We start from the raw sequence: 27,673 nt of genomic DNA, 5'->3' as shown, positions 1-27,673 counted from the left end.
TAGATATTAAGTTACAGGTAGCTTTTTCAAGAAAAAGTTCAGGTTTTTACCAAAATCTAATTTTCAGATCCTGCATACCACACACAAATTGCCATTTTGTGGAGTAATAATTATACTGTTCTAGATGCTAAAGTATGATACAAAGGTTAGATAATAGGCTCCCTGCCCTTTTGAAGCTTACTGTGTGTGTGTGTATATCCATATACAAATACATACAAAATAACACATGGCACTCCCAGCTGTCCTTCTAATACATCACCAAAGAGCACAAATATTTATTGGATAATGATACCTTAAGGACTGAACAATGCTTCTTCCAGCTTATGTCACCCACCCCACAGTGACCACACAATGTCATAAGTCAACATGGCTGAGGATGCACTGTAGGGTTTTTTTTTGTTGTGAATCTCTAAGACTTCATGTGATGACCAAAATAGCTTTTAAAGGTCAGTATTACAGCTCCAGGTTATTCTCCCAGAATTCATATATCTGCCTTTAAGAGTTAGCTACTATTAGGAACAGTAAAATAACGTTTATCCTGAAAGGCTTCAAAATTTTCCTTAAAAACACACACAACCTTTTTACAGCAATCCTGAAAGTCGGGTTTCTTTCAGCTGACAAGCAGCAAACAGAATCCTTAAACTGCCACTGTGCCAGCTCTACCCAAGAAAAGGCTAGAAGGGTCTTCTGCCCTTTGCCCGAGGTTATCAGTACCCTCCATATGCCTTCTCGAGTTGATATTAACCTCATAAGTCAGCTTCTCTGATTTATTCAGAAAAAAGTAACTAGGTTATTCCACCCCAATCTGGTTTTGGCTTAACAACCATTACCATTTAATACGGTGGGAATTATTTCCTTTAGGGAATCTCGGGACACTAATGAAAGAGTCCTAATGATAACCCCTCCCTCCCAGTTCCCATTTGGGTTAAGTCAGTTCACTTCTTCTAGGGCTCAATGTCCACTTCTTTAAGAAGTTGCACTAGACCACTTCCAAGGTCCCCTCCACTAAGTCTTACACGTGGTTCGGAGGTTCCGCTGGGCGGCTCGTTCTTAGTGAGCTAGGAGAGTGGTAAGGCTTTCCTGATCCATCCTCCCCATAATATCGTCCCGGGTTGGGCCTGGGCCAAGGAAGGGATTCTCTTCTCCAAAGTTCAACTCTCCAAGTCCCCAGCGCTGCCCCTAACCGCCCCCGCCTGCACTTTCCCTCGCCCTTCTCTACTCACCACCTTCGCCTTCTCTCTGCCCCTCACAGACCCTCTTCTCTGCTTCCCAGGCCCCAGAGCCGCCGCCGAGGCCTAGCCCGGTCTCTCCTCACACCCGCCCGCCCATCTGCCTATCCAGATCTGGCCTCAGTTGGTGGCTCCCGCCCCCCCCCCCACTTTGGGCAGATTTGACGCACTATATTTGGGGTGCGGACGTAGGTCAGAGGTCAAGACCGGCAGTCCGGGTTCCGAGGACCGAGCAGCAGCTGCGGCCGTTGGGCACGCCGGGTAGGGCCGGTTACGAAAGGAAAGGCTCCCGCGCGCGGCCGTTGGCTGGCGGGAATCTCGCGAGAGGGGGCGGGGCTCCGGGAGGTAGGTGTCTTCTCCCTCCCTCCCCCCTCCCAGCCCCTCCCCTCTGTCCCGGTGCTCTCTCCCTCCCCCTTCCCCTCCTCCCTCCCCACGCGGCGCGAGCGGCTGACAGACCCGGGAGAGGAAACGGCCCTCAGAGCCGCGCTCCCGCCCAGCCCAGCCCGGCCCCGCCCCGGGCCTCGTTAGCCGGTAATGGGGAAGGGTGGAGTGCTAGGCAGGGATAGGTAGGGTTTGGGCTGGGTTGGGGAGAGGGTGTGAGGAACTCGGGGAGCCCCTGGCTCCCACCCTGCCTGGGGCTTCGGGGTTTGGGGGATGGGGAAGACTCCGACCCCAGCGCCCCCTGAGGTTCGGGGCGGGGCCCGACCCCTCCCTGGGGCGGGGCCATGCAGGGCAACGGCGAGCCGGGGCCGCGCCTGGGAGTGGGGACTGACAGGGCGGGAGCGCGCCTGGTTTGCGTGGGGGTGGGCGGCGCGCCTGGAAGGGGAAGGCAGGGAAAGGGGGGAGGGGGCGCGCGGTGGCGGGAGGCGGGAGGGCAGAGCGGGTGCCGGAGCAGGGTCGAGCACGGGCCGGGGGAGCCTGACAACCGGGCCAAGGGGGAGGAGGGGCTGGCCTCTGAACTCTGGGACGGGCGGGGCCCGAGACCGCAGCGGCTCTGACTGGCTGGGGAAGCCCCCTCTCTGGCGGGTCTCTTCCGCCGCCTGGTGTTCCTGACAGGAGGCCGGGTCGAAGGCGTGGGCGAAGAGGAGGGGGGCGGAGGGAGACGAGGAGAGGGCGGGTTCGGGAGTTTCTTGACGCTGATTGGCTCCGCGCGTGTTGAATCAGGCGATGGAAAACGCTGAGTCCGTGCGCGGCCTCCCCTCTCCCTCCCCCCGTGGCGAATGTGCGGCGCCGCGGCGACCTCGCTTTACGCTCGCGGGGTTTGGCTGTTGCAGGCAGGAGCAGGGAGGAGGCGGCAGTAGCAGCAGGAGCGGCAGCGGCGGCGGTAGCGGCAGCAGCGGCAGCTGGGAAGCGGTCGTGACGGCGGCGACAGCAGCAGCAGCCACATCGGAGACGATGGCGCGGCTGGTGGCAGTGTGCAGAGACGGGGAGGAGGAGTTCCCCTTCGAGAGGAGGCAGATTCCCCTCTACATAGACGACACCCTCACGGTGAGCGGGCCGGGCCGGGACCGGGCCCGGGCCGGCCCGGCCTCTCCCCTCCTCTCCTTTTCCTCCGCCGCCTTGGCAGCTGTTCCCCCCCTCCCCCTCCCCCAGGCTGAGAGCTGCGCACTGGAGAAAGGCGAGGGTGTTGCAACTCCTAGGCGAGGCCTTCCCTCTCCGCAGGCCCGACACTCGCTCCCTGGCCCTTGGTTGGACAGGGCCGCCCCGGCCCCAGCAGGCCGCTCTTCGCCCCCTCACCAATTTTCGCTAGCCATTCCCACCTCTCCACCCCTCTTGGGCTTGTCCCATTCCAGGAAATATGCCCCAGTTCAGAACAGACGCCTAGTAACAGCAACGCCAGAGCCACGGGCATTTTAGGGCCTATCTCTTTCTGAAACCACCAACCCCCGAGGAGACTTAATGATTACCTGCAACTGTCACAGCTGGGCTGCTGCTACCTGGACGTTTGTATTTCATTATATGCGGCACTGTACCGGCAGGGTAGCTTAAATACTGAAGCTTGCCGGCATGCCTAGCCATGCAGTAACGATTTCACCAGGATTATTTTTATTTAACTCTTATTTTGTTTTAACTGATTACCCTGGGGGGCGGGGGGACGTCTATAATTTATTCTCTGAATAGTCAAACTTAAGAAACTGCTTGGAAATAATTTATCTCACAAGGCTGTGACTCCTCATATAGATGTCTGGCGTTAAAAAAAATCATTGTAGTTAATTTTTCAATTATTATTTATTTAGAGCCTTTTTTTTAAAAGAATAAACCGGTCCAAAAAAACCCCACAACAAACACCCAGAAAAGCCGCTTCCTGTGATTGGGTGGTTTACAGTTCTGGGTTTACAGTTCTTTTCAAGAGTTAATAGTCCTACAGTATTATCTGACTCTGTTTTTACTGTACTATATGAAAAAAAGGTGTTTCCTTTTGGAGGAAATGGCAAAAACTTGCAATTGAATCTTAACAGGAAATAAAGAGTGCAATGGCTTGTCACTATTTTTAAAGATCTCTGATGAACGTTTTCTCTTTTGAAATCTGTTTTTGGTATACTGAAGTACTTAAGTTTATTGGAATTTAAAACTAGATTTTAGTGAAAATAAACTTGTTTTCAAAACAAAGGTTTTATGTGTTTCAAACCTAAATTGTCTGTTAATTGATTTTATATGTAGTTGTGAAGATACTGCCACCTAAAATTTACAATAGCTGTTAAAATGCAAGTCATTGTTAGAGATGCCACTCTTGTTGGCCAGTGTCAAGACTGGATTGAGGGTGCAGTACTTCTTTTTAAAATTGAAAAGTGTGGCTGAGTTAACTGGATAATTTGTTGTAACGTTCAAGGCAAAAAGCTATAATTATAATTAGTCTGATTGCTTTTCCCTGGGAAAAGGGTGGCGTACTTTCTGTTGTATTAAGACTTAAGCAAAGAGGATTTACTTTTGTTGCTATCAGAAAATAGGTCCATGTTTTGAGTATCTTTTTCTACCATCTCTATGAAAAAATTAGGGAAACTTCATTTTAAATCTAACATCCTTGATATTTTAAATGGTCCATTGAATGTTCATGCAGTTAGCACTCATGCAAACATTGTGTGTACTCTACCTTTTTTTGTTTATCCAAAAATATCCTTTCCCCTAGTATCTTGAAGTGAAAAAAATTCTACCATAGGAAAAAAGAGGAGGGAGAGGAGATTGGATGTAAAGAAAATTGTATGAGGCAAATCACAAAAATTTGAATACTTAATGAATTTTAAATTACACCTCCACGTCTACATTTTAACTTTAGTTCCTAATGAGGGAGGATAGGTTAATAACATGTATCTGAAGATTGTATTTGAGGGATCTTACTAAGCATCTGTCAGTAATGATTTAAAATTTTACTATTTAAAAAAAGCCTCTCCCCACACACACACACAACATTTTGAACATTTTATACTTGTCATTTGAAATTGGCTTCTCCCTGCTCTTCTAGGTTTTATCTTGCTTCTTGGGTTCAGGATTAGGAAAAAGCACTGCAAGTAGTTGGGCTTAATTTAAGCAACATTCCTTTAAAGAAAAATATTTTATGTTGGGAAAATATGGACTTTAGTCACTTAGGAGAACGAACTCCTTTAGGAGTTTAACATTGTAATCATTTTAACCATTAAATATTTTTAGTGAAATTTTTTTCCTTCAGATATACCATAATGGAAGAAATAAGCTTCTTGCATAGCCCTTTCTCTCTTCCTAATTTGTTAAGAGAAACAGCAAACCAGTCAGTCACCTGTTGACTTGGAGATGGGGGGGGGGGTGTCAAGACAGGGTCTGGTTAGGAAGGAACAAACCATGTAATGATACCTCTGTAAGAAAGGAGTGTGGTAGCCTTTTGTGGGAAATGGTATTATTAACTGTGCTTATGAAGTTCATTGAGTTTGAGCTTTGGTTCCCTTTATCCATTGATAAATTCCTGAGCAAAGTATGTTTTCTGGAAAAGTATTTTTAGTAGTCATCTTCAATATTGATTACTTCTTGGTGGCCACGTGCTTATCGAATTCTGCTCCTAACATCCAGGAAGCAAGAACAATGGGTGGGGGTGGGGGAATTGTAGAATTTTAGAAACTTTTCTCTACCAATGTGAAATACTTCTAATGCTTTAAAAAATTTGATTTTTGTTAGCAGCTAGATTAAAATCTGTCTAGTGGATATCTACATCAGACTGAGGATAGAAACAGAAAGGAACTACATTTCAACTTGTTTTTAGTAGGATGAATTGAAGGGTAATATAATTTTAACTCACATTTAGCACTTATAGAATGAGACAAGAGCAAGAATTGACTTTTCTTCCAATGTGAAATATTCATAGCTCTTTTAAAAAATGGATTTTTCTTAGAAGTTAGACTAAACTCTATCTAGAAGTCTATCAAGACCCTATCTAGAGTCTCGACTCTTGAAACCTAATGTATATAGTACAAAGGCTTTCTAATGCTGAATGTTAAAATATGTAACGTTCAGCATTAGAAGGCCCTTGTATTATAGTAGGAAGAGTGCCAGATTTAGAAAGATGGATTTTAATGCTACAACAGAGACATTTTGTCTTAAGAATCCTAAAGATTAATATTATAAACTACCTTAGGAAAGAAAGCAGAGGTCTGTCTGCATTAACATGCTACTTTTAGAGTTACACATTTAGAAGATGCCAGGACAACAGGTTTGCATTTTAGTGCAACCTTTGAAGAGTTGGAATATTTCAAATTACCAGAAAGACACTTTAGACTCAGTGTATGATAGATGTTAACATCTACTTGGAGGTGTGGATTGAGTGTGCTATCAAAAGGTATGTGGTTTCATGTTTTTTCTCTTTGGAGTCTTGATTTTTAATAGCATTGGAATGTATTTTGCAGAAGGGATTATATTGTAAATAAAAGGTGAACGAAGAAGAAATTCAGAGTGAATGAAAAAACATTTATTAAGCACTTACTATGTGCCAGGTGCTCGGGATACAAAGAAAAGGGAAAACATTCTATTTGAGGATCTTGAGCTTCTAATGGGGGAGTAGGTGGCAGGCAGCAGGCAGACAGCACATCGTTCAGCTGACCCAGACATTTTAAGGGCCCAGCAGAGGGATAGAGGAATGGCAAAGGAGAGGGTTCCTTTTCATGGAACATAAATGAAAATGATTTGCATAAACATACTCTCACTTGCTGGCAGCATAGTAGGGGAATAATCTAAGAACAAAAGAGGAGGGACAAGACCTACTATGCATCAGGCATTGTGCTAAGTGCTTTACCAATATCTCATTTGATCTTCATGGCAACCCTAAGCAGGATAGCATCTGTTCTCTCTTTAGGTGAGTCCTCATGCAGAATGTGACTATGTTGTTTAGGTTACCTAAGAAGTGATTTTAAAATGTGGAAAACAATGAGGCAGCTCGGTGGCGCAGTGGATAAATCTGGCCTCAGACACTTAACACTTACCAGCTGTGTCACCCTGGCCAAGTCACTTAACCCCAATTGCCTCACTAAAAAAAAATATATATATATATATAAAACAAAATAGTGCCATCTTTTCCTCTTTCCCCTTTAGTTAATAGTACCTAGTACCTTATGTAGAACTTGGCCAAAATGCTGCCAAGGCAGAAGACACTGTATTGGAAATAAATTATTTAGCTTGTGAATGCTGGGTATTAAACAAAAATGGCATAAAACCAGTGCAAGGGAAATTATCCAGTGTTTAGATTGTCCTTGCAAGACTGGCAGAATTGAGCAGCTAGGTGGCGCAGTGGATAAAGCACCAGCCCTGGATTCAGGAGGACCTGAGTTCAAAGCTGGCCTCAGACACTTGACACTTACTAGCTGTGTGACCCTGGGCAAGTCACTTAGCCCCAATTGTCCCACCAAAAAGACTGGCAGAATCCAGGCTGGATGCAGCACAGGATATATTGGTGACATAATAACTCGATCTATAACCAAATGTAAAAGGTTCATGAAGCAAGGGTATGATTACCATAGTGCTTTCCCTCTAAAATTATCGGTTTTTATCCTGCCTATATCTTGTTTGTACATAGTTATTTTAATGTTGTCTTCCCCATTAGACTGTGATCTATTTATGAGCAAGGATTCCTGTGTTTCTCTCTCCTCCCCCCCCCCCCTTTTATATCCTCAGGGTTTACTAAGCACAGTGCCTGGCTCATATTAGGTGCTTAATAAATGCTTCTTGTGAATAAATGTTTTGATGAGTATTAAAATCTGTAATGTACTAAGCATTTTCTTTTGTTCTGTTTTCATAAGACAGCAAAACATTAGAAGGGAAAACAAATCAGTTCCCATAAACATACTTAGAACTTGGGATATCTATCACACACTAGGTCTTCAAGTATGTATCTTTAGGGGCAGCTAGGTGGCGCAGTGGATAAAGCACCACCCCTGGAGTCAGGAGGACCTGAGTTCAAATCCAACCTCAGACACTTGACACTAGCTGTGTGACCCTGGTCAAATCACTTAACCCCCATTGCCCCGCAAAAAAAAAAAAAGAGAGAAAACAACAACAAAAAACCAGCCCACCTTCTAAGTCTCCCTAGATTGATATCTTGGGCTTCTTAATAAATTCTTATCTTATTAACTGACTAAAAACAGTGTAAGTAATGAACCTGCTAATAAATTTTGTGTAATTGGACATAGAGCATAGTGTAGAATTACAACACAGTATGGTAATATCTGTTAAGCAGGTGAAGGATACAGATTTTAAGTAGTCCACTTAAGTAGTTAGGTATGAAATGGCATGTTGCTGTTATTATTTTTTTAAAATTATTTCTAAATTTTTAATTAACTTATTTTATTTTTGGCAGGGCAATGAGGGTTAAATGACTTGCCCAGGGTCACACAGCTAGTAAGTGTTAAGTGTCTGAGGCTGGATTTGAACTTGGGTCCTCATGAATCCAGGGCCAGTGCTTTATCTACTGCACCACCTAGCTGCCCCCGCATGCTGCTTTTATTGAGTCACATAACTCCAAAGATTTGCCCTAATGCTTAATTACTAGATAAACTAAATTTATTTTATATAGAAAACCAAGCCCTAAAACTACAATGATTTTAGTTTGTAATCTGTGTTTCTTGTCAGTTAAGGTCATTTGATAACTAAATTATTATTAAATGGCTCAATTGAAACAGAAACTCAGACTGAGTTCAGCCAGTTCTCATGATAAAAGAAATAGGAGTATTATAATTGAAAGTTCCTGGATGAAGTAAGGTTTTCGGATTAACTTGTCTTTTCCCTCACTAAACAATTAAAAGTTGCATTAGCCAAATTAAGATAAATAATCTGAGTTCACCTTTATTCTGCTACTTTACACCCTAGTAAAAAGCCTAAACAGGCTATGGGGGGAAAACTAGAAACAAACAAACAAAAAGTTAATTGTTAAACTGGATAATCAGTTCCTGAGGGATTTAGATGACTACAAAATAAATACAATTAAGGAGGGAGGACCAGTCTTTTAAAAAGTTAAGGAGACTAGGAAGGAACATGTTAATGCATGTGGTGGACATGTTTTTATTGATATTGAATTATTTTGCTTTTAAAATCAGTGTCTTCTTGTAATATCCAATTATAGGTACAATAATCCTAATTTTTAGTCACCCTTATAGAAACACAGATAATGACTGCCTTAATGTTATCTTAGAGTACTGAAGGATGGCACTATATATAAATGGAGCAATTGATAACCTTGCTTAACTGAATCCTTTGGGAATGAATACCTTCACAAGAAATTTTAAAATCACAAATTAAGGAAGTAACAGTTTACATTTGTGATGAATGACAAAAGTTAGTTGGGTCTTTTTTTTTTTTTTGGAAGCTACCCAGGTGTGAAGGTGAACAGGGTTAGGTTGTAGTGATTTTGTTGCCCCTAGATTTCCCCTTTAATACCTAGAGCTGCCTTACTTTATTCATCACATTCATACTACTCAGAGTTTTTAGACAGAGCATTGCATTTTAGGCCAAGTAATTAATTGTGGGATGAATATTCCTTTTTAATTGATTTTTTAAAATGAAAGGAATATCAGGCAGGGACAGAAGGAAAAATCAGAAGGTTTAGGAGTCCTCCCAAAATAATGTAAGAATAGAGAAGACAGCAAGCATGGTGTAGTGAGCAGAAAGATCGATGAATTAGGAGTTACTGTTTGAATCCTGCTCTGGTGCTTACTAGCCATGCGTCCTTGGCTGAAGCACTTAACCTCCTTTGACTCCTGGCTTCTTATCTATAAAATGAGGGAGTTAATGACTTTCTGAGGTTCTTTCCAATTCTAGATCTTTCATCCCTCAGAAGAAAAGCTCCTTATTTTTCTGGGTATTGTCAGGGGTCACTTGACCTTCAGCTTCTCCCCAGAAGTTGTTTTCTCCCCTGCCCTGGCACAGCTTATATGTAGACTTCCCTAACAAAAGTCACTGTAATTGTTCTTTCCTCCCTTCTACCCTAGTTATTCCTAATTGATTCTTCTTTTCTTTTCTTTTTTTTTTTTTGGTAAGGCAATTGGGGTTAAGTGACTTGCCCAGGGTCACACAGCTAGTAAGTGTTAAGTGTCTGAGGCCGGATATGAACTCAGGCCCTCCTGACTCCAGGGCCGGTGCTCTATCCACTGCGCCACCTAGCTGCCCCCCCTAATTGATTCTTAATTGATGCATTAGTATGTAAAGGTGACCTTTTTCATAACTCCTTATGGTAAAGACTTGGTCTGCGTCTTTTTGCTTCCTCTTTTTTTTTTTAAACATGTTTGCAATGAAGTTTCTGATGGATATGTGTTGTTGAAGCATAGCCATGTTAATACAATTATGACTATCATATTATTTCACAAAATTAAGTGCTTGTTCTGTTTCATATGTTTAGGGAAAACAGTTTAGATAAAACATTAATTCCTGTTCTCTTAAGGAGTCCTAGGGGCCTCTGATTTTTGTTACTATGGGTATTCCTTTTACTGATCTAGAGAGTAATTCCTCTGTGACTAAATATTTTTCCATCATTATGTATCTTTTTGAGCATATGCTATATAGGGTCTTCTAGAGCTTAAATTTTTGTTAGTGTGGCTTGAGAGAACTCCAAGTTACTACTCTACCTTTTGAAGTATCAGAGTAGGACTTGGCTGAGGAACCTTAACTTGATGTTGGTGTTATGTTCATGCAAATCTACCTTAAATATTGCTATTTAGCTCATGAATTAGGAAATACTGCTTTGTATGTTTCAAGGATGGGGAAAGAATTTTGGCTTGAGTGGTTTTTTTATTTTTATTTTTAAGATGGTGATGGAATTTCCTGATAATGTGCTAAATCTTGATGGGCATCAGAATAACGGTGCACAACTAAAGCAGTTCATTCAGGTAAAGTCTTTACTATTGTTGCATTAGGTGTTTGCTAAATATAATCCTTTAACTTGATATAACTGAGTAAATTGTATTAACTTGGTAGTTTTAAATTTATGGTCTTTGTTACAGTGAATGGTCACGAATGATACTATCACGGAAAAGAAATTTTGTATTTAAGACTTGAAATTTCCAAATCTTCTTTGTTGTCTTTGGGTTTGTCTTTTGGAAGAGGGGGCAGAACACAATATATGAGTATTTTTGGTATCAACCTTATGATGTGAGAAGCTAAATACATTTTTATAGTTAATTTTCTTATCATTTCATTTTGAAACTGAACTACATGTAAACAGAATAACACTGTGTATTGAATTGACCTTACAAAAGGCAAATTGTTAGCTTGTATTACAATTTTTATTCACAAAGTTCCAGATAATTGTGAATGAAAGCTTGAATGCAAGTGTGAATTGAGTTTTTTAAGTTTCATCATACTCTTATCTCTCTTCCTTTTCATAACTTTTTGGGAGGCCTTTTTAAACTAAGGACATTAGTAATAATATAAATGGCAGTTTGTAAGAGCAGACACTTCACTTAGGAGAACGATAGTTTCTACATTGATTTATAGCGATGGTCTCCATATTTTTTTGGTCTCTTACCCTAGTAGTAATTTCTTTTCGTGTTGGGTCTGCTGAGGGAATAGGGGCAGTGGGGGAGAGTTTGCCAGTGGTACTTGCTGACAGTTGCCAGGGTAGGGAATTAAGTTATATGCCCTGAGGGTCCAATACCTGACTCAGAAAGGGATGAGAGTTTTGTGGGAGAGTAATGGGTGAAAATGAGCCCCATGATTGGCTATCCCAGGGAGAGTAGGGTGTGATCCATCTTCCCACTCTGCAGTAGATTGCTCACATACCCCTTGGGGGTCATGCTATAGGACCACTCACATTTTGGAGATCACTAATCTGTAGTTTCATATTTCTTCCCTTTCCCACATCAGCATCATCTACTGGAGAAATACTAAAATACACTAAACTTCTAATTAATTTGAATTTTTATCTTTAAAATCTCAGTTAAATCTTATTTTTTTAAAATGTCTTTATTAAATGTCTTTATATGTTATTTGGAAAACACTTGTGCTATTACAGGTATCAGAATATAGATATTCTTTTTAACAATTTTACCTATTAGTAACATTTTTGAAGGGCTTGTTTTCATTTTTGCTTTCCCTTTTGCTCTCAGCGACATAGCATGCTTAAGCAGCAAGATCTCAATATTGCCATGATGGTGACATCGCGTGAAGTCTTGAGTGCACTTTCTCAGCTTGTCCCATGTGTTGGTTGTCGTCGCAGTGTGGAGCGCCTCTTTTCCCAGCTTGTAGAGTCGGGAAATCCTGCCCTTGAGCCTCTTACTGTAGGGCCCAAGGGAGTCCTTTCTGTTACTCGAAGCTGTATGACTGATGCAAAGAAGCTTTATACGTTATTTTATGTGCATGGGTAAGTGAAACAGAAAGACGGTTTGCTGAAATTGTGATTTTTTTTTTTCTTGACAGCTGCTTTCAGAGACTGGATAAAATCTTTCACAGATTTGCCCTAAGAAGCTTGTCATTGTCTCCCAGTGGGGAGTATATGTGGATGCTGATGGTGAAATGATATAATAGTCAAAATGATGCTTATAGCATAGTAAAGGTTTTTTTCTAGGTTTGGGAGCATAGCTTTGGGGAGATGTCTTTAGATTTGCCAGGTGACTATGTAGTGGTAATTCTTTTCAGTATTAGAGAAGAAAAAAACACCATACACACACGCAGCATATGTATTTTCTTCATTAAATCACATTTTGGTGTAGTGCAGGAGTTCTTAGCCTAAGGCTCATGAACTTTAAAAAATATATATTTTAAGAACTGCATTTCAGTGTCATAGGTCTTTATAATCCTGTGTGGGTTTTTTTTTATACACTTGAAATATTTGCTCATAGGTGTCACCAGACTGCCAAAGGGGTACATGACACACCAAAAAATGTCAAGAACCCCTGCTCTGGGCCTCAATTTTCTTTTCTTTCTTTCTTTTTTTTAAGTGAGGCAGTTGGGGTTAAGTGACTTGCCCAGGGTCACACAACTAGTAAGTGTTAAGTGTCTGAGGCCAGATTTGAACTCAGGTACTCCTGACTCCAGGGCCGGTGCTCTATCCACTGCGCCACCTAGCTTGCCCCTGGGCCTCAATTTTCTTATCTGTAGAATGAGGGTAATTATATTGTCCCTCTGTAGGATTGTTATGAGGACCAAATGGGATAGTACAAGTAAAGAGTTATATAATTGCTAGCTATGATGATGATGATGGCAAAAAGTAAAATGATTAAACTCTCCAGAAGAAATTTGCATTAATAAAAACTCATCTAATAGTTTAATCTTATATTGGGTGGTTCATGGATCCCATGTGGAATTGCATAGTCTTGAGTATTTGAGTAATCCTTGACATGTTTGCTTTTATATAGGTCCAAACTAAATGACATGATAGATGCAATTCCAAAAAGTAAGAAGAACAAGAGATGTCAGTTGCACTCCTTAGACACACACAAACCAAAACCTTTGGGGTAAGTTTAGTTGAACACAAAGATACTATTGTTAAAATTACAAGTATTAGGTAAACTCGGTCAGTGGCCAATAAAAACATAAATTTCTTCACACAGTTGATTATACATTTTCCATAAATGTCAATCCGAGCATTTCTTCTAAAATCTTTTACCTTGCTATTTTGAACACATCTAATTATAAAGTATATTTTAGCATTAGAAATTTCAGTTTTTTGTAAGGGAATTGATCCCTAATATAATTATGTTATTAATTTTATTTTAACCAGTAAGAATAAGAATATATTGCTCTGATCATTTGGATCCTGGCAATAAAGTATAAATGGTTTTTCCCTTTAATTGTTCTAATGACCTAACTTTTATGTGTAAACCATTCTTCGGAGTCTTCGGAGTTAATAATATCCAAGGTTGCTCCTTCTTGATGATTAAATCACCAATTGAGTCGTTTTCAGAAATTAGTTCTAGAGACATAGGCCTAATGTATGGTTCTTCTACCAATTCCCTAGTATCCTTCCATGATCTGGCAAAGTATCCTAGGTAGTTACTGGGAAATGGCCCCTGTTTATCTAAGATGGAATATAAGTTAAAGTCATACTTTTTCTTTTGACTTTTAAAAACCAAGTCATATCAAGAAAAGGATCATGATTAGTATCACTCTTCTTGTTAATTAAAAGTGTCATCACTGTGTAAAATAAACTGGATTAGAGTAAATAATCAGTTTAAATTTTTTCTTGATTTGACCTTGAGTACATTCTTTTATATTGTAAGAAAGGATGAAATAAATGTACCACTCACTTTATATGCCTGTTGTTTTTGTTAATTTTTCTTACCTTCTGAGGTAAACTGTATGTTCTGTCTGGTGCAGTTCCTTCTTAGATAAGGAAATAGCTTCTGCATGAATGGTCTGTTAAACAAAATTGTGTTGCAATCTGGTGTATAGTTTGAATTTAGAAGCCAAGCCTTCAAGGTATTCTAGCCATGTTTTCATGCTTTTTTAGGTGCCCCCCCAAATCTATTTGATTACTAAATAGATTGACTTAAGTATATTGTAGATCTACCTAAATCTATTCTCAGGTAGCTTAAGGTAAATCATAAATAAAATCTATTTATAAAGTGTCTGAAGATAAAGACCTTACAGCCTGCCACAATCTAGTGATATTCAATCTAATTCATAGCTACTTAAAAGCTTCTTCCTAGGTAAAACTAATTTTAAAAGTATGATTTTAAAAAATTGCTCTGAGACTTTTTAGCTAATATTTTTGAAGTAGAATCATTTAAGTAGAAAAATATATAAAATTATAATGTTGCAGGCCTTTTGGGCTTCATGATAATTCTTATTAAACATCCACTGCTTATTTTAGTGTTAACCTTTTCATACTTAATCACAAGTCTTTTGTAGAAAGATATCTTAATTCTACTTTATCTTAGTATCACTGAATAATTGAAATGCATTAGTTATTTTAAAGCACTGAAGGTCAAATTCCATTACAAAAAAACTCTATTATAACTTAGACTTTTAAGAACCCTTAGCTAGTGACCCTACTTATTCTAAGCAGTTGTTGTTAACAATAATATTACAGTACTCCCAATAAATTAAAGAATATCTTAAGAGTTAATTGTAATAGGGTTTGACCTATATCTCTTAGGTTGTAGTTCAAAACAGATTTAGCTTATTTTATACCGTATAGCTAAAGATTTGTGAAGCTTTGATTTTATATTTGTCTTTTAATATTACTACTGTACCACAGTGAAGGGAGCAGTAACAGTGTCAGTTCAGAGAAGCTAAGTACAGATAAGAAAAGTAGTGAAGACCACAGGAAGGACAGCAAGTGTAGGATCATTTTCCATTATGGACCTTTCCAGGGAACAGCCAGGTAAAACAAAGCAATCGATTGTTCACCCTGTTTTTTAATGTGCTGTTGTCCATATGTAGTCATTTATATTAGTATTCATTTTTCTTTCTGCAGAGGTTGTTGGATGGATGTGTGGGAACTAATGTCCCAGGAATGCAGGGATGAAGTAGTTTTAATTGATTCTAGTTGTCTTTTAGAAACATTAGAAACCTATCTGCGAAAACACAGGTAAGTCTTAAAGTGTAGTAATGTTAAAGTCTATTGTGCCTATTCCCTATTTGTTCTCATAAAACATTTTCCAGCATAATTTTCAAAATGACTAGATATATGTTAACAGCCCTTTATATATAACAGTACGCCATAGTGGCTAAAAGAGCTAGCCTTATAGCCAGGAAGACCTGGGGTATAAGTTCTGCTTCTGAAACATACTGGCTATGTGGCCTTGGACAAGTCATTTAACCTCTCAGTGCTCCAGGCACTGAGTGCCCACTGAGATCCTAAGTTGCAAAGCCAGCTGCAATCATTCATAAGTAGGCAGCACTCTCCAGGTGTTGCAGATAGCAGAAGGCCAGATGTAGTGTTAGAACCCTTTCCTCAGATATAATCCAGGGACCTTTCACCCCTCCATTTCCTCCATCCCTTCCCTAGCCACACTCGGGGAGCCTCATCACTTGGTGATGTTTATTAGGCTCTATACTATGTTCCAGGCATTGTGCTAGGCACTGGGGATACAAAGATAAAAATGAAACACTCCTTGCCCTCAAGGAGCTTACCCTCTATCAGAGGAGGAGACCACATGTACATAAGTATATACAAAACAAATACAAGGTAATTTTTGAGGTGAGGCACTAGCAGCTGGGAGATCAGAACAGGGAGAATTTTATGTAGGACATAGCATCTGAGCTGAGCCTTGAAGGAAGCAAAGGATTCTAGAAAGTTGGAGGTATGGAGAGAGGAGTGAATTTCAGGTGTATCAGCCTATGTAAAGGCATGGAGATGGAGAAACAAAAAAGAGCAGTTTGGCTGGACCAAAATGCATGAAGGAAAGCAGTGTCTTTCAGAAAGGTAGGTTGGAGCGAGGTTGTGAGGGGCTTTACTTGCCAAACACAATGTTTGACCCCAAAGGTAACTGGGAACCACCAGAATTTAGTATATCATTTAAGTGGTATGTCAGACCTTGGCACTATGGTGGAAGATGGAGCAAAAAGGGGAGAGACTTGAGGCAAGGAGATCAATCAGGCTTCCATAGTCTAGGTAAGAGGTTAGGGTCTGAACTGAGGGATGGCTGTGTGAGGAGGAAGAAGGGGATGGAAGTGGGAGACATTGAAGTAGAAATGACAAGATATAGCAACTGATTAGCTATGTAGAAAGAGAGAATGAGTTAAGGGTGATGCCAAGGGAAGATGGTGTGGTACCTTTGACAGAAATAGGAAGTTTAGATGAGGAGTGGGTTTTGAAATGCCCACGGTCATCCAGTCTGAAATGTCCAATGGGCATTTGGTGATATTATAGGTAACGAGCACAGATGGGAGCGAGGGCTAGAAATATAGTCATCTTGGGTAAAGATAATAAATATACCCATGAAAGCTGACAAGGTCACAGAAAGTGTGTGTAGAGAGAAAGGATGATCCAGTAAAGGACTGAGGAGAAGCAGTCAGAAAGGAGAAGAGTAGTGTCATGAATACTCAGAGAAGATAGTGTGAAGGAGGAGGAGAGTCAATAATGTCAAATGCTTCTTAGAGGCCAAGAAGGATAAGGGTTTTGAAAAAGATGTAGGACTTGTTGATTCTTGGAGAAAACAGTTTCAGTTGAGTAATGAACTCCATAGCCAGATTGCAAAGAGTTGAGAAGAGAAGGTGAAGTAGTTTGGCTTTGAGAGGAAAGAGATAAAGGCCAGTCACTTCAAGGAAATGGTAGGGTCCAGTGAGTTGTTGGGTTCCCTCCCCCAGGCCCCTCAAGTTTAGGACAGACCTGGACATATTTGTAAACTGTAGGAAGGAGCCAGGAGAAAGGTCAAAATATTTGAGCTGGAAGGGGGTGATTGTGGGGCAGTCTGTTGGAGCAGATGGGGAGGTATGGGATTAAGTTTGTAGAATGGCTGGCTTTAGGAATAGCAGTGTCCCCCAACCACCAGACCTGCTTTCAACCCAGCCCCTACAGCCACCATTGAGGGGAGAAATCATTGTGGAGAAGGGGCCCACCTACCACCACCAACTGCTGACCAATTGCCACCAACAGGCAGATAGGCACAGGAGTGCCCTGGGAGTGGCAGCACACCCAGACCATGGCTCCTGCTTCCATTCCAGCCCTCACAGCTAGCATCCATTGAGGAAGCTCCTATGGAAAGGGGGCCAGTCATCTTCCACCAGCTTCCAATCAACTGCTACACACAGGGCGGGCAAGCCAGCCTAGCTGAAGCAGCAAGGCACCCTGAGGGAGAGACAGGAGGCAGCATGTGCCTGGCAAGTCAAACCACCACCTTGACACCATCTCCCCTCAGACCTGATGGAGACAGCCCAGGACCCTGAAACCAAGAGCCTTTGGAATAGCAGTATTTCCAAACCAATGTCCACAGCTGTCATCCTGGGAAGCAACTCTTGTGGAGATGCAGCTTGGCAACTGCTCCTGCAGGTGCTACAGCTACATCTTTTGAAGATCCCAAAAAGAAAGTTCTTGTCACCAAAATCCTTGGCACTGTCAAATGGTTCATCAACAGAAACTGATAAGATATGACTGGAAATGACATTAAAGAAGAGACATTAACGTCTGCTTTAGCGATGCACCCTAAGGAACGTGAAACCTTTCTATCTGATGTGCAGCTGAAACCTTCCATGTGTGTCATCTCCCCTATTAGAATGTGAGCTCCATGAGAGCAAGGACTGTCTGTCTTTTCTATTTGTATCCCCAGCAGTTAGCATAGTGGTTTGCACATGCTAAGCACTTAATAAATGGTTTATTCATTCATTTATTCCTTGTGGAAAAGAAAACAAACCCCTTGACAGCAGGGATTTCTTTGTCTTTTAAATACTACTAAAAATGAAATTTTAAAGAGACTTGAAACCTCTCCCCTACCTCTTACCTCATAACTCAACTAAAACATTTAGTAAGTGCTTACTATGGGCAAGACCCTGTAGATAAAACTATTAATTAGTTATTGTATGGTATTTCTTACCTTTATGCCTCTGGGATAGGCTTTTTTTTTAAACGTTCTCATTGATAGTAAAACGATTTAGAATTATTTTAATTCAGGAATTTTTATTCACCTTAGTCTTTCTTTTAAGTCCTGTATTGAGTATGTGGTCATAACGGTTTTGAATGATTCTTAGAAACAATTTGTAAATAACTTCTAGGAAAACTTAGAGCAGACAATTAGGAGTATTTGGTGTTACAGAGTCGCCTTTTACTCCTGTGTGTTTCCAAAAAGCTGATTTTAGAGCTAGCCCTGTAAATTTTCAGGTTAAACTTTGACTTTAGCTGCTTCAGTTATAGTACTGGGTTGTAGAATATAATATCTTTGTGGCTTACTCTATTCAGCAAATAGATTTATCTTCAGTGAGTTTGTGATTTGAGGAGGAGGGGTAAGTATAGACAGGAGATAGTTGAGTAGTTCCCTTCTTGTCATATAGCTCTACCTTTACATCTGCCTTCTAGTTTCTCTGAGACTAAGGCAATTAACATGTCAATGAATTTTGCTGAGACAATCCCTTCCCTACTTGATCAAGTACTTATTTTCTTTGGGCTCATGATCTGGAGTATTGTATATCTGTAGTTAATATCCACAGTTTGTCATGTTTTATATTTACATGAGGGATTCATATCCCTAATTTTAATAGAGAGAAAAGGACAACTCAAGTCAAGAACTCTTTTTAAGCAATATTTTTTGGGCAGGTATTGGAATTGAGGGAGATTACATTGATTGACTGTAAGAATTTTCTGTCAGGTTTTGATTCTGATGGTTCTCCTGCCTTACTTGCCAATAACAGAAACTTTCTTCTGCCTTTTTAATGTGATGGGGCTAAAGAGCTATATCATAAATCACTGCCTATTTTCCAAATTGAATTTTAATGTTTCAAATGTAAACTAAATTATTTGTCATAACTTTCTGAACTATTCCCTCTCCACTTAGCAAATAGCTCAGGATAATCAGAATTTTTTTTAAGCATTTGATTTCTGTCTTCTGCCCAGCTTGTACAAGAGTTTCTAATATGTAGCAAAGATAGGGAGGAGGACAAGCAAGTTATTATGGGTAGGTTGCAAAATGCTATATTTACTCCTAGAAGAGACTTTTCCTAAGATAAGCTTAGTAGTGAGTGCCTGTCAAATTCTTGATTTGAAACATCTCAAGTCTTTATTTTCCCCCCTGTGTTTCTAAATCTTGTTGAGATATGGTTTGAATTTTAAGGTGTCATTTGTCAGCCTCTTTGTAGAAAATCGTAATATATATTTTATGAAATCTCCTTTTTTTAGCATCATCAACTTTTATGTGAGCTTTCCTGAGCACAAAACAGTAAATATTTCATTGTACTGCAGAGTGTCCCAAAAGTCTTAGTGCAACCTTAAGCTTTAATAGCTTAAAATAGACTTTTGGGACACTCCATATTAATGTATTAAGTTCTATCATAGTGCATCATTAGATAATGTGTTAAGCTGTAAAATTGCCTTCATTAAGTGACTTAGCAAACTATGATAATCACTATTATTCAAATGCAGAGTGCTATTTGCTTTTATGCTTACAGTACTGCCATTAAATACATATCTTAATCCTTCCTCTGTATAGCAAAATTTTAAGAAACAAAAATTAAGTTGTATTTTTAATGGTCTGGTATTTAGCTGTCTACATAGCCTTCTGGGGAAAAAAAATAAAAAAATGCTTCACTGTCATTGCTTATTTTTTTTACTGATATTTTTTAAAAGGCTGATGAACTTAGGAATGACAGTGTTGGCTTTGCAAGTGTCAGTCTTTACCAGGTCTACTAAAATGCCTGAATTTGAAAAAGTATACTTTGAATCAATGAATGAAAAAGTATTTATTAAGCACTTAGTATGTGCTAAGAATTGTATTCTTGTTAAGTGTTGGGGATACAAATAAAAAAGCAAAGACAGTCCCTGCCCTCAAAGAGCTTATATTTTAAAGGGGGAAAATAACACATAGGAAAGGTATGGTCAGGGAAGGGCAGTTTTGTTCCTAATAGTTAAAGGGATGGTGAATGGGCCATTGAGGAATATAATAACACCCCCCTCCAGCACCAGAAGTGGAGTTGAGGGCTGGGGTGGAAAAAAGGGGATGCTTGCCCCTAGTTGTTGAGGAAATTGTGGAAGAGGGGGCCTGAGTAGAGGGAGTAGTGAACATAACAGCTATTTCTTGCAATTACATACACATAATACACATACATATATATACACACACACACACACACATTTTAGATTGACAGTCCTCAGCCAGATGCTAATCACATTATGACAAGATCTTCAGCTTAAAGAATATTAAGACATAAGAAACCTAATCTTTTTTCTCTTAATAATACTACTACTAGCATTTCTATAGCGCTTTAAGGTTTGCAAAGCGCTTTACATATGTTTAATCCTCACAGCCACCCTGTGAGGTAGGTGCTATTATCCCCATTTTACAGATAAGGAAACTGAGGCTGAGAGAGGTTAAGTGACTTGCCCGGGGTCATACAGCTAGTGAGGCAGGATTCGAACTCGGGTCTTCCTGACTTTAAGTCCAACACTTTTAATAAACTGTTTGTGTAAAATAGACTTTAAAAATCTTATAGAAAATTTTAAACTGTTTGATACATTAAAATGTATATTTTAATGGAAACTAAAATTCATCTGTTCATTCAGCATATTCCTAGAGGCTTGCTTTTAATGATGTAGATTGCGAAAAATGTCTTCATCATTATGCTAATCTATTAAATGAGGCAAAGTGAAGTAGTAGAACCCTGTACTGGGCAGAATTCAGGAGACCTGGGTTCTAGTCCCTACTCTATCACTAGCTCTGTTTCTTTGGGCAAGTTGCCTTTTCTTGGCCTCAGTTTTTTAATTTGTAAAATAAGGGAATTGGACTAAATGATCTCTTAAGATCCCTTCCAGTACTAACATTCTTTTGAGTCTACATCATAGCCAATTCTTATTTTGACTGCTTGCCTTTTTAAATTTTTACTAGGTTTTGTACTGACTGCAAAAATAAAGTACTTCGAGCATACAATATTCTTATTGGTGAGCTTGATTGCAGCAAAGAGAAGGGTTATTGTGCTGCACTATATGAAGGCTTGCGGTGCTGTCCACATGAACGACACATACATGTATGCTGTGAAACAGATTTCATTGCACATCTGTTGGGTCGAGCTGAGCCAGAGTTCGCAGGAGGGTATGAGTATGTAATTTGCTAGAATGGGCTATCTAGCGCTTTGCTTCTTTATTTTATTACCGAAAGTTTGTTTCTAAGCCTTGTAAATAAATCTCTTCTGCACCTTTGCCTCATTACATATGCTTAGATATAAAGCCTATGTTTTGAAGTCAGCCTTCATAATACATGTTCTCTTGGTTCTGTCTGTTGATACAGAAATATACAGACTAAAAATGGTTTGTGACTATTGGTTCAGTTCCATGCTCCAAGTTGGATCAAAAGGAGATGGACATTTTTTGTTATATGAATGTCATTTTTTCAGTTGAAATGATCAAAAAGTGACTTTTCCATTCATGTGGAATTGTAAAGCTTTAGTTTGGGTAATTGCTGTGAATGGGACTCCAATAGTTTTATGGAAAAACCACTTTTGCTAATGTTGCTCAAGATTATGGGCTTGGCAGCAGGGTGTCAGCACTTTGGATAGAATTGCTCTGTTTTTAAGGTAAGCAATTCATGAACTGTGCATGCTACTTTAAATTTAAGAAAGGAAAACAAAACCTCCAAACTAAATGTGATCTTTGGCTAGGTATCATGAAAACAAAATTAGAAAAAATAAAGTTGGTCACTTGTTTTAATTGAGCACATTCTTAATCCCTTCATCGTTTTTGTGTGTGGGTGAAATCGTTTTTCATTTTAGGATTACTTCTCTTCTATAAGAGAGATAGCTGAATAATTTAGATCTTATCCCTATCTTCCTGCTTCTTTAATGTTCCATTTCTTTGAAAAGTTCCAGGTTTTTGTCATTAGCAAAAACAAAAAAAAGACACTGAATGAGCTGTATTTGACTGGGTAATTCCAAAGTTCTAATTGCTACATAGCATTGTGTTGCTTCAAGTGCCAGTTCCTGAATTACCATCCTTTTTAGCTATAGTAAGATTTAAGTCTCACATGTGTGTTTCTGTGTCTTTGATATCACAGACATGCATGTATGTTTACATATGCATAGATATACACATCTGTGTATATTTGTAGATACCTAACTTTCTTACTACATATTAGTGTTCAGGTTGTATTAAAATATAAACTTGATTACACAAAAAGCATTAATGTGCTAGATTTGTTGGAAAGTCACTGCCTGATTTTAATGCTTTGTAGGCGGAGAGAAAGGCATGCTAAGACAATAGACATAGCTCAAGAAGAAGTTTTGACCTGCCTGGGTATTCATCTTTATGAACGACTGCATCGAATCTGGCAAAAACTACGGGCTGAGGAGCAGACATGGCAGATGCTTTTCTATCTTGGTGTTGATGCTTTACGAAAGAGTTTTGAGGTATGGAGGGGAGCTATTTCAGTACCTGAGAGTGCTTGATCAAAATCGTGGACTAAATCTTAAACTGGGAAACCAGTTAATTTTTCTCTCTTGGCATTTGTGGCTAATAGGCATCATAGGGTTGTTTGGTCTTTCTGAGGTGAGGAGACCTCATTTTTCTCTTTTCTGATCTACCTGTTACCTTTTTGCCCTTGGCTTCTGACTCTACAAAATGGAGACTATTGATTATTTAACAGGATGTTGTGAGAGAACTAATAAAAGAGTGCAAAGCCTTTGGTCATATACAGCGATCTAAAATCATATTTAATAAAACCTTAAGTACATTGTATTTACTTTAAGATGTTTCCTTTTCTCCACAGTTTTGTCATTTAGCTTTCTCTGTCATAGCTCCTTTTGGTGGGTGTTTTTTTTCCCTGTTACACTCAGTCTCTCTCTTCTACCTTCCCCCCACCCTCTTTTAAATAATGTATAACATCTTTTTAGCCTTATCTTAATATTACTTAATTTAACCTTTCAGAACACAGCCACTAGTTTGGAAACTTGTAGACCTCAGTTTAATGACTTCTTGTTTCAATAATATTAGATGGAAAGCTGCTTCAACGACTTTTGGTCAGAAGGTTTCAATTATACTTTGCAAGAAATAAATTTAGTTATTAAACATCCCATTGTGATATACCTTAGGGGTTGATCTTTTGTTCAGTCTTTACAGTCGTGTGACTCTTTGTGACCTCATTTGGAGTTTTCTTGGCAAAGATACTGGAGTGATTTTGCCATATCCTTCTCCAGCTTGTTTTGTTTCATTTTGTAAAAATTTCTTAGTTTTCTCACTTGTTTCCTGTCTCACTCTTTTCCCTTTTATATTTTCATAAACTAGAGCTTTGAACAGAATTTGGCTTTTTTAAAAAACCAGAATCTGGGTTTCAAGAATTAAATTGAGATAGTTATGTTTTACCTTGGTGTCTTGAAACACTGAAATGTTAAAATATTGTTGGCTGAAGTCCGATTGTGTGTAGGGAGGGGTTGTATACTGTCATATTGCATTATTTTTTTCCCCACTGTATTTGAAGATTGGTCTTATGGGGAATCTTTTGGAACATTTTTAGTGGAAGTTAATTTTCAAAATGCATTATTAATTTTTATCTGATAAAATCTTAAATTGTCAAATTAGAGTAAAAAAAAATCCAATGGTGTAATCTTTTATTTTTCTAAATAGATGGCTGTTGAAAAAGTACAGGGTATTAGCCGATTAGAACAACTCTGTGAAGAGTTCTCGGAAGAAGAAAGAGTACGAGAACTCAAACAAGAAAAGAAGCGCCAAAAAAGGAAGAATAGGCGGAAAAATAAGTGTGTATGTGACATTCCTACCCCTTTGCAAACAGCAGATGAAAAGGAAATAAGCCAAGAAAAGGTAATTTTGAATCAACTCATGAGTAATCAATATCAAAAATTCCTTAGAGAAGCAAATTCCTGTAAGACTAGTCTGGTATTTTAGTATTCCTAGTTAAAATGTATTGTTTTTTACATTTTTTAGGGATTTGAATTTTGTATCATTTTACTATCAAAATAGGTATTAGTAGAGCTGAGTTAGAACGAGAAACATAACATCTTTTTTTTTTGTAGATTTGAATTCTCTAACTTTAAATAGGTAGTATAATTTGTCAGCCCACCCTGCAATGATGGGATAAAGTAAAAACTCCTGTGTTTGACCTGCTTGAAATGATTATGTCTTAAATCTGTCAAGTTCTAGAATATACCTTTTTGTAAATGTTTACTCACAATTGTACATTTTGGGCCTAATATTAGTTGAATGTTCTAGAATATTATTAAGCCATTCCCCCCAAACCCCCATCCCTTTGTATTGCAAATGCTAAGGAAATAATATAAGTAACATTTATAATAATTTGTGCCTTGATCCTTTAAGGAGACAGGCTTTGTGGAAAACAGCTGCAAAGCCTGTGGCAGTACAGAAGAAGGTAACAGCTGCGTAGAAGTAATTGTTACCAATGAAAACACTTCGTGTACCTGTCCGAGTAGTGGCAATCTATTGGGGTCTCCTAAAATTAAAAAAGGTGAGCTATTAAGCATGTATTCTTGAAGCTTGTTCTCATTTATCTTTAGATGAAAGAAAATAAAATCATAGATCTGTAAGTTACAGAATTTTGGGACTTTCTTAGTTGTGAGAAAACTATGTTAAGTACAAATTATACTGCAACCTCTGATTTATTCTCAGGTTTATCTCCACATTGTAATGGTAGTGATTGTGGATACTCATCTAGCATGGAAGGAAGTGAGACAGGCTCTCGGGAGGGCTCAGATGTAGCCTGCACTGAAGGCATATGTAACCATGATGAGCATGGTAGGTTCAGGATGAACTTCTGTTTATTTCTATTACTCTAGCTGTTTTTCTTTAATAGCACAATTGAGAGAGTACTCCCTCTTTCAGGTGATGATTCCTGTGTTCATCACTGTGATGACAAAGAGGAGGACGGCGATAGCTGTGTGGAGTGTTGGGCTAATTCTGAAGAGAATAACACAAAAGGAAAAAACAAAAAGAAGAAAAAGAAAAGCAAAATGTTGAAATGTGATGAACATGTAGGTGTCATAACTTGTCTATAACAAGAATCTCATTTTGCATTATTTATACAATTCACAGCATCTAAAATGATAACTTGATGGATAACTTGGAATTATAAAACAACAAAAAAACACCACCCTAAGGATAGGTGTATTTTGTGACTTTCTAAGGTATTTAAAGAGTTGCTGTGACTTGTATTTTCTTTGTGTTCTTCTCTCGCATCAGTCTTCTTTGTGTCTTTTAGAGATCACTTAGGTATTTCAAAAAGGTATTCCCATTTCAAAGTATTGAACTCATTCATTTTTCCCATAATCTCTCTGCTTAAGTACCCTTTCCACGGATTTATCAAGGAGTTTTCTGGCTTGAATTGTAATTAATTTGCTTAATAATTATTTACTGTGATTTCAGATCCAAAAGCTTGGAAGCTGTATTACAGATCCCAGTAATCGAGAGACCTCAGGAAATACCGTGCACACAGTGTTTCACCGTGACAAGACCAAAGATTCGCATGCTGAAAACTGCTGCAGCTCTGAAAAGGGTGGGCAGCCACTGCCTTGGTTTGAACACAGGAAAAATGTACCACAATTTGCAGAACCTGCAGAAGTGTCACTCGGTCCTGACTCTGGAAAAGGTGCCAAGAGCTTAGTTGAACTCCTTGTAAGTATCCTGATATGTGGTGGTCTGTATATAGTCTGCCAACTTGGGGGAGACTAATGCTTGGGGAGAAGGATGGAATAAAGAGAATCCGTGCTTTAGGGTTTTGTTTGTGACTGCAGTTCAGATTTACTTCAGAGGGGACACAGGCTTCTGTAGAGCACCCCTTCTTTGCTTCTCAATGCTCAGCATCTAAGTGCTCCCTGGGGTAGGGTAGAAGAGTTATTGAAATTTAAGAGTGAACCCTTATAGTTCTTATATAGATCCCTGCTTTGTTCCGTGGCAAAAAGTTGGCTTTACTGTTCATAGCAAATGCTGTTCAGAATCATCCTCCTTGAGACTTGATTACTGCTAGCTGTTTCTCTGTATGTCAGTTTATGGGAGCCATTCTTCCAGACAAGTGAGGAATGTGCTGCTCAGTCTAAGTAGGATGTGACATTCCTCTGCTGTCTCGTCTCTTTTTATGCCATGAAGAAACATGGCAGAGCCAGGACTGCCGGCAGATTGTCCCTGACCTCAAATGACCCAGCTCGTGACATGAAGATTGTGATGTTGCTAACAATGATTAGGGCCCTTTGTGTGGTGCCGAGGAGTCAGAACTTGTCATGGAATTCTTACTGGGTTATAATATAATGTTGTCCCTAGGTATAAATAGAGACGGCTAAATTTTGTTTTTCAGGAAACTGGCACACAAACATCTATTAGAAATTTGTTGTTTAGTTGTTTCCTACTCTTCGATGCCGTTTGGGGGAGTAGTTTGCCATTTCCTTTTCCAGCTCATTTGACAGATGAGAAAACTGAGGCCAACAGGGTTAAGTGACTTGCCCAGAGTCACAAAGCTAGTGTCTGCAGTCAGGTTTGATCTCAGGAAAGTAGGTCTTCCTGACTCCAGGCTCAGTGCTCTATCCTCTGAGCCACCTAGCTGCCCCTATTAGAGATTATTCATGTAATTACTCGGTAGTTGACAGTACTTGGAATCTTCTTCAGTTAGTTGATGTTTGCAGGTGAAAGAGATAAAGGATTTGAGCCTGAGTGTCAAGCAAGCAAGCCTAAAATTTCAGACCACTTGTTAGACTTACTCTTACTATTCTTGAACCAGACTTGTTTCCCTTAGGGAGCTCTGACAAAAACAAAATTTCCCCTACCAATGCTGGTCAGTATCTTGCTGGCTACTTATCTTAAGGAATTGCCTGCAGCATTGAGAGAGGTTGTGATGTGACATGGGATACATAACTTATTGTTTGTGTGAGACTGGAACCCAGGGCTTTCTGACTTACCTTCTAGCCCCTACTCCAGGTTGCCATTGTTGTTGTGAATATAATTGTTATTCACCATCATTTTCTAAAGCAGTGATAATATATTGCTTATTTTGATAGTCATTAATTTTTTTATATTTACAAGAGTTTTTATTTGAAATTCTTGCATATTAACTGAAAATTAAAAGCCTGGATTTTTTTTCTTTTTCCCTTTATCAGCATGTCCTATATCATCTCTTCATTTTCTGTTTTACATGTCCTAGTTTAACAGTTACTTTTCTTTGCAGGATGAGTCTGAATGCACTTCAGATGAGGAAATCTTTATCTCACAAGATGAAATACAGTCATTTATGGCAAACAACCAGTCTTTCTACAGCAATAGAGAACAGTACCGACAACATCTGAAGGAGAAATTTAATAAATACTGCCGCTTAAATGATCACAAGAGGCCCATTTGTAGTGGCTGGTTGACAACGGCCGGAGCAAACTAAAATAAATAAAATAGCTCTGTCTTTCATTGAAACACTCAA

General features: G+C 39.3%; 1 protein-coding gene across 4 annotated transcripts; it reads left to right on the top strand.

Annotated features, from left to right (window-relative positions):
- The first annotated feature begins 1,641 nt into the window (after window positions 1-1,641).
- Window positions 1,642-27,673, top strand: GGNBP2 (gametogenetin binding protein 2). 4 transcript variants are annotated; one of them, XM_044002166.1, is made up of 14 exons: window positions 1,642-1,760; window positions 2,504-2,717; window positions 10,481-10,561; window positions 11,780-12,033; window positions 13,028-13,126; window positions 15,091-15,204; window positions 21,146-21,355; window positions 22,484-22,658; window positions 23,872-24,066; window positions 24,580-24,727; window positions 24,889-25,014; window positions 25,102-25,250; window positions 25,642-25,890; window positions 27,431-27,673. In XM_044002166.1, exons 2-14 carry the CDS (start codon window positions 2,625-2,627, stop codon window positions 27,632-27,634), a joined length of 2,097 nt encoding a protein of 698 aa, XP_043858101.1. In that variant the 5' UTR covers window positions 1,642-1,760; window positions 2,504-2,624; the 3' UTR covers window positions 27,635-27,673. The 4 variants fall into 4 exon arrangements, with proteins under 4 accessions (XP_043858101.1, XP_043858099.1, XP_043858098.1 ...); XM_044002164.1 differs by lacking the exon at window positions 1,642-1,760 and having other exon boundaries at window positions 2,331-2,717; window positions 21,146-21,349; XM_044002163.1 differs by lacking the exon at window positions 1,642-1,760 and having other exon boundaries at window positions 2,332-2,717.

The sequence above is a fragment of the Dromiciops gliroides genome, chromosome 4 (assembly GCF_019393635.1).
Source record: "Dromiciops gliroides isolate mDroGli1 chromosome 4, mDroGli1.pri, whole genome shotgun sequence".
NCBI lineage: Eukaryota > Metazoa > Chordata > Mammalia > Microbiotheria > Microbiotheriidae > Dromiciops > Dromiciops gliroides.
Note: the sequence above shows the minus strand (reverse complement) of the source record. Positions and strands in the feature narration are given on the sequence as shown.